This window comes from Sinocyclocheilus rhinocerous, unplaced genomic scaffold, assembly GCF_001515625.1.
Source record: "Sinocyclocheilus rhinocerous isolate Xijiao unplaced genomic scaffold, SAMN03320098_v1.1 scaffold996, whole genome shotgun sequence".
NCBI classification, from domain to species: Eukaryota; Metazoa; Chordata; class Actinopteri; order Cypriniformes; family Cyprinidae; genus Sinocyclocheilus; species Sinocyclocheilus rhinocerous.
The window spans coordinates 87,211-95,164 of NW_015660490.1; the positions used below are offsets into that span (position 1 = coordinate 87,211).

A 7,954-nucleotide genomic window follows, 5' to 3' on the forward strand; every position below is an offset into this window, starting at 1 on the left:
TAATGTTAACATGTTTTGTGTGTTCTATGTATTATTTGAGCTTATTAGTATCATGTTAGCTTACCAACATGCTAATGGCAAACAATTGGATTTCAATGTTTGCATGTGCTGTTTATTTTTGTGCTTAAGAGTATTTCATTAACATAGCAACATGCTAACATCAAAGTCTTGCAACTCAGTATTGTCTGTGCTATGTATTTTTGGACTTTTAGAATATCACGTTAACCTAGAAACACGCTAATGTCAAACTTTTGAACTTCAACTATAGGTTAGGGTGACCATACGTGCCATTTTCCCAGGACGCGTCCTGGCCAGGATTTGTTTTGGCTTTGTTTTCCTGTTTTCATGCTTGCTGAAGGTAATGATCGAAAAGTAGTTTGACCAATAAAATGCAAGCATTGTACATAATGGACCAATCATGGCGTGTGAGAAGGTGGGATCTACGGTCAAAGCGATGCAATTACGCGTACATATTAGGTGTGTTCGACTTAAAAGCAGTGCGGCTCAGACCGATCAGTGTTTGACATCAAAGTACCTCGAGAGCGTTTCGAAAGCATAACCGTCTGTATGGTACTTTGATGTCATACACCGATCGGTCTGCACACGCAAACAAAGCCAAAACCTAGATATTTTAGGCAATATAGAAATCCTGGCCAGGACGCGTCCTGGGAAAATGGCACGTATGGTCACCCTACTATAGGTGCTCTACATAATAATACGGTAATTAATTGATATGGTAATGGTAAATGCAGTAGCTGAATTGAACTTGTTTCAAAATTGATGAACTTCACCTGGGTATAGATCTGATTTGAACCAACACTGAACTGACTTGAGCTATCTGAATCTGAATCTGTCTTCATAGTTGAGTTTCCAAAATTGATTCTGTTATGTTCATGTTTATCACTGTAAAGCTGCTTTGACACACTCTGTATGCATAAAGTGCTATAGAAATAATGGTGACTTGACTGTGGTATGTATTTTTCAGCCTATAAGACTATCACGTTAGCTTAGCAACATGGTTAGCAACTTTTGGATTTCAATATTTGTGTGTGCTATATATTGTTGTGCTTAATAATTAGCTTAGCGGCATGATAATGTCATCTTATATTAAAAATTAACCATGTGTTAGTTGAGTCTCTTGTGTACTTCAACGAGTGATATTTGCATGATGCATGCTAGCCAAGTTGCTACCTAAATCGCTCATGGTTAGAATGCTGCCTTTGTATGCAGTAGGCAACAAGCTTAGTTTTGGAACTGAGCACAATAGTTAAAGTTTAGTGTGTAATGTGCCCAACAATTCCCAGGATGTGTGGATAGAAGCTTTGTTTCTCATTGCTGCAAGCATGCTGTACTACAGTGCAAGTGCAGTAGACCTGCTTTCCCGCCCACTCTACCTCCTCATTCTGTCTCTCTTTGTTTGTCTGTGCGTCTTTCTCTTCCCCTCTTACTCTCTGCCCTTCTCAGGGGCAGATTGGAGTGGATGTAGGAGGAGGGTCATATGCACTTCCTGGTTTTGGCTCACCGCCTGGTCTATTTTAAGTTCAGAGTCCTGAGATTTTTCTTTGCTGAACCCATACAGTACAAATGAAGGATGTCACAGAGAAACAGCCCAAAGCAAAGGCCATGATGTTCACATAGCGCTGCGATGACGTAGAAAATCACATACTAATCAAGTGGCTTGACTTGCAGCATTAGAATAATAATTCTTGCAGTCTTCTGTGAATGCAGATACAGTGTTTCCGCTCCTCCTGAAGATAGATGTGACATCTATATTGACTGAATTTAGGAATGCATACATGGATATTACTGCCCAAAACCCTCAATTGACTTTTTTTCTTGACTTCATTGATCACTGCGGGAAAATGGACGAAATGTGGCTTATGTAATTGAACTTTATAGATCTGAAAAATCAGCACGTTGCTTAGGGTCAATAAATCAAATATGCTCAACTTCTCACATTCAGATGATCAATGTCCTGCTGCTTTTGTGACAATGTTGAGTGTTTGCCCAAGACTTATGAGGTAACTCACAGTGTACTAAAATGAAAGCAAAACTGGTTGTCTCAAAACTCCTAAAGGTTTGTTTTTCTTGTTTCTTCTTATAGATGACAGATCGTCAACCACCCACATTTCCCGATCCTTGGCTAATGATCTGGGTGGCTCTCTGGCCCCGCTGATTGGTGAACGTAAAACGTCTGTTCCTGCCCACTCCAGCCAGCCAATGCTGTTCACATTCGACATACCTGTACGCCACTCCCATAGTTCGCTGTCTAATAGTGCTCCTCAGGACTACCTCTTCCTCCATCAGTGCATGAGCCGCAAGAGTGAGAGTGCACGGTAAGAGCCATGATCTCTGGGGATGTGCTCATATTACACCCCTTATAGCTTAGACTAAAAAAACTAACAAGATATTGTCTTCAGTACTGGAAGCTTCAGTACTTTATTTCAAGTGGTACAACATGTAGACAAAAAACAGAATTCATATCAAGGTCAATAAGTCTCTTAAAATATCAGATAATTTCACCTTTTTAGGGTAGGCAAGGGTAATTCAGGTTGTAAAATGTCATGTGGTGCGATTCCCCAAAGGACAACTGAATATACTTAAATATTGTGTAAATATATAATGATATTTGTTAAAAATACTCAAAATTCAGAGATGCTCCTGTCAAGCTTACTCAACCATCTCAGCAGATTAATCTGACTCTTCCACTCACACACATATTCATCCAGGGGCATAGCCATCATTTCAGAAGTGAGGGGGACAGAAATGTCAAATGTAATACCTTTTTTTTTATTGACAAGTTTTCTTTTTCTCGTATTTATTACTTTTAATAGGCGAAGAAACCAATATACTACAAACACTTTGTTTTCCATTTTTATCACAGAATAAGGCAGAATAGTTGCTATACTGTAATAAATGCTATTTCAAATATAGCTGCAAGCAGCAATTATGGGGCCAAGCACTCCAAAGGCAAAATGAGGAGCTAAGCATGGCATGGAGCATCAGACCAAATGCAACAATGAGTAATAAAAGCAATTTTAGGATGATTGTAATTGAAATGGTTGAAAAATCATAAATACAACCTCTAGTAATATGATTAAATGGCTTATTGCTTTTGACCAACAAGTGGCACTGTAATCAAATCATTTTGGTGTGTTCTGTGTGAGTTGACAATGGCAATTAGCACTGCATTATTCATATACGTTATTTATTGCCTGGAGATGACTTGCAAAACACACATAAACCATATATAGTGTCGCAATCGTGTGTTTATTGTCTTCACGTTTCATCAGTCAAAATGTTTGCTTTTTATTCAGCTTATGCAGTGATAGCTGGATGCCTTTGTCCATATTAGGGATTTCCTGGCATGTCATTAGTTATTACTTCTATAGCCCCTTTCACACATATAGTCTTTATTGGTAAATTAGTGGTAATTGACCATTAAAAGATCATGTTTGAACAGGACCTTTTCAAAAATACTGGTAAATTCATTCTAGCAATTTACCAGTTTGAGAAGTTGTAAAATTACCAGTAAATTACTGGTAATGTGCTCTGTGTGAACGCAGCACAAGATTACCGGTATGAGCACATACGAGTTCAAAATACGCTGACGTAAGACGTCTACACTAGGCCAATCATAACATTCTGACGCAGATGACACATTTACTCCACGCTGTTTACAGAAGTAAAATAAATGTCTAAAGTCCTCTAATACGATGTTTCTGGGCCAAAAGCAGCTGCATGAATGTGAACATTTGACACAAAAATTAAAACAACAACAATAATTGTTTGCCATAAGCATGTTGGTAAGCTAACATGATACTAATAAGCTCAAACACAACACCGGGAGGCGCAGCCGTTTAGAGGTGATTTCCAGTTAATGATGTCACAGAATTTACCGGTATTTTGAAATTGATGTGTGAATGGTGCTTTACGGGTAAAAAGACGGAATGTCGTTGACTTGTTTTGCCTGTGTGAACACCGCATTTTTGAATTTACCAGCAAAGTCGTTCTGGTAATTTTACGGCAATTTACTAATATTACTGTGTGAAAGGGGCTAATGAGTCCGTCTTAGACTTTCTGCACGAGAACGAGTATGAATGAAACATACACTGCATGAGAATGTTAAGCGCTCCATGACGTTCATATTGCCTCATTCTGGATACAAATAAAATATGCACAGACTATCCTGTCTCTTTGAATTTAAATCTAGATTTATTCACACCGGCCCTTGAAAACCTCTATGTGAACTCACTTGCCTGAATGTGCGGGGATCCATACAGAGTGCCTTCTTTATTCAAGATACCAGCATCCAGAGACGAGTCATCCTTCATCTAAAGAGCTGTCATGTACTGATGTATATGATCTGTAGAGAACCGCGCATAGATCAAAAATCATGTAATGAAAATTATGCTGGATATTGATAAACCATTACGACAGAACATAGTTGCTGATGGAAGCTGATCGGAAGCTGATGCTTTGGTGGTGTTCATATAAAAGACAGAATACAGTGTGTATTAAATGCAAAAAAATCTGTCAATAAATAATAAATCAATAAATCAATAAATAAATGACTGATCCTAAATAATTTTTTACACTGCAGCATTATTTTATGACAACTAAACACCCCTCTGCATTCCTCAACTGTCAGTAGTCTTCTGTATGTTTATTATTAATATTATGTTTATTTAAATAAATAATTATATATTTCAATAAATTATGAATATTTTTATATAATTTAAATTGTAAAGTATACATTGTTGTATTGCCTTTCATAGCAAAATCGTTTTTAAGACAGGATTGTTTTCATTACAGTAATGGGAATGTTTTTTTTTCAGAATTGAGTTAATTTCCCACATTTCAGTAAGGAAATTATATATAATGTTTAATTGTTAAAAAAAATGTCGCAAAGCAAAGCCCTCAATATAGATATATATTGGTTTTAATTCTTGTCATCTGTCACTGGGATATGAGATCATCTTTGCAGGGATATTAATGTTATTAGGTCATAAGCGAAAGTGTTTTCAACTTTAAACAAACACCTATGAGACCTTCCTACAAATTCAGGAGCAGGCGGTGACATATTGTAGTGTTTGCAGAAGGATTCACTTACAGGATGTGCTCATCAGTCATTTCACCCTGATTCACTTCCTTTGATTATAATCCTACTGAAATAATGCCAAATGAAACAGAATTGTGTTATAATGCCTCTGGCTAATAAACCCATCAAAGGTTTACTATGCCTACTATTTATTTCATCCCCCAAACTAAGTCTTTTCACACAGTCATTTGACTCAAAACCTGCAGAAAGTAAACAAACTATGTTTTATCCAATGTGTACCAGCCTTGCCAGTTTTACTGGGGTAATGACCATGATATTCATCATCACTACCCAGAGTGTCATAAACACTCTCCATCATACACCATCATGCACTAACAGTCAATATATTCATACAGCAGACAAAAAAAAAAGTCTCTCTGTAAGCCAGACACAGTGCGTCTGTTATATGAGATACAGAGAAACACTGCCTTCAGTGGTTGAATCTTAACATTACACAAATACTGTTTTGTTTTTGTGTGTACTTACATCAGGTGTTGTCATTGTTAACTAAAACTATTTAAAAAACACTCATTTAAATAAATACAAATATTGAATGAAAACCTAAAAAAAAGTATGCAAAACAGAAAATACAAATAAAAGCTACTTCAAAATATGAATAAATATCATAATAATATATAAATTATACGAAAATAACACTGTTTACCTTTTTAAAGACCCCCTTGGCTAGCATACTAGAATAATATAGAGCATGAATACTGTGCACAGTATGCAAATGTGCTGCATTGGATTTGCCAAAATACTGTATGCACTATACAGAGCATATTGCATGCAATACTGTATCCCACAATGTGATGCATTTGACTTCACCTTCCATTTCTAGTGTGATTAATGAGTTGTAAGTAAATTTAAGACAATACCCCCCAAGATGATAACTGAATGCCACACATAAACATAATATGTGACCTCAAATACATTCTTTTATTAGATTCAATTTTTAATTTATGAGATTTTGACACAGATACTATATTGTGCTTAATATTAAAAGATTTGACCTGTGGTCAGTTCAGTGTTATAAATATAGTTTGCTGTGTCAACATTTGAATGACAGATTAGTATTATTTATAGCAAAGGCTAATAATAGTTTGGCTATTGTAGATTAGATTGTTTATTTCTTTGAATAATGGCTCTGTGAGAAAATAAGTGATCATAAACGAATGTTTGACTGAATAAATATGTCCATCATAAATAACTAACCAATGTCATTTTGGTCCCCAAGGAGTGCCAGTTTCTCGCAGGATACTGTGCACAGTATGCAAATGTGCTGCATTGGATTTGCCAAAATACTGTATGCACTATACAGAGCATATTGCATGCAATACTGTATCCCACAATGTGATGCATTTGACTTCACCTTCCATTTCTAGTGTGATTAATGAGTTGTAAGTAAATTTAAGACAATACCCTCCAAGATGATAACTGAATGCCACACATAAACATAATAAGGTCATGTGACCTCAAATACATTCTTTTATTAGATTCAATTTTTAATTTATGAGATTTTGACACAGATACTATATTGTGCTTAATATTAAAAGATTTGACCTGTGGTCAGTTCAGTGTTATAAATATAGTTTGCTGTGTCAACATTTGAATGACAGATTAGTATTATTTATAGCAAAGGCTAATAATAGTTTGGCTATTGTAGATTAGATTGTTTATTTCTTTGAATAATGGCTCTGTGAGAAAATAAGTGATCATAAACGAATGTTTGACTGAATAAATATGTCCATCATAAATAACTAACCAATGTCATTTTGGTCCCAAAGGAGTGCCAGTTTCTCGCAGGCCTCGCGCAGCAGTCTTCTGATGGGCAGTGACTCGGCGGTTCAGAGACTCACGCATGGTTTCTCTCACTGTCTGAACGGCATGGGCGCCCAGCTTCACGGTTTCTACAGCCTTCCCAAACCCAGCAAGCATCAGCAGCCCCCTTTGCGGACTGACTCGCGTGACGCTTGCTATGTTCTGCCCAGGGGTTACAGCTCAGAAGGGGCGTCAGAGCTTGAATCAGATGATGTCTACACCTTTAAAACCCCCAATAACACTCTAGCAGCCCCCCAAACCAGTGAGCAGCGGGCCCTCGATAACTATGATTTACCCAGCATTCCTGGCTCCGTCTACCAGATCCCCCGCACGTTTGATAAGAACCACAATGCCCTGATGCCATCCAGTGCCGACTCCACAAATGCGCCTCCTCCCAGACCTCCCAAACCCAGCCAGGGCTCAGAGACACAGTGGGGCAGCCCGCTGTCCGTGGGGGCTCAAAATGGAGAGGTCGCCACAGTGTCCGTCATCCCCAGGAGGAACACACTGCCGGCGGTGGAGAACATCAAGCTTCACAGAGGTAATACACTCATCAGTTTTATTAAATCTGTTTATTTTAAAGTCTCATCTTCTCTCATCTCTCCTTAAATCGTTTTGTCTAGTATCTTTTCTCATTTTGTCTGTTTCTTTTCTCCTCTGGTCTCTCTCATTTTGTCTCTTTATTTTATTCTTGTCTCTTACTGTATCTCATTCTTGTCTTGTCTTATTTTGTCTCATCTCATCTCTCCTTTTTTGTTTCATCTCTTCTCATTTTGTATTTTCTCCTCTTGTCCTTTCCTGTTGTTTTGTCTTTTCTCTCCTCCCGTCTTGTCTGTTTTCACCTTGTCTCCACTTGTCTCATTCTCATCTTGTCTCAATTTGTCTCTGCGTCTCTAATGTTCTTCTTTCGTCTCATCTCTTCTCATCTTGTCTTTTCACTCCGTTCCTCTCGCTTTATCTCTCCTCTCATTTGGTCTATTTTAATCTCATCTCTTCTTGTCTCATTCTCTTTAGTCTCTTCTCTTCTTTTTT

At 37.5% G+C, this 7,954-nt stretch overlaps 1 protein-coding gene across 1 annotated transcript in view; it reads left to right on the forward strand.

Annotated features, from left to right (window-relative positions):
* LOC107724943 (GRB2-associated-binding protein 2-like) overlaps positions 1–7,954 on the forward strand; it is a 60,900-nt gene that overhangs the window by 43,042 nt on the left and 9,904 nt on the right. Inside the window, exons 3-4 of the mRNA XM_016534039.1 lie at positions 2,105–2,336; positions 6,889–7,463. Of these exons, the coding sequence (XP_016389525.1) occupies positions 2,105–2,336; positions 6,889–7,463 (807 nt within the window). The remainder of the gene's footprint in view (positions 1–2,104; positions 2,337–6,888; positions 7,464–7,954) is intronic.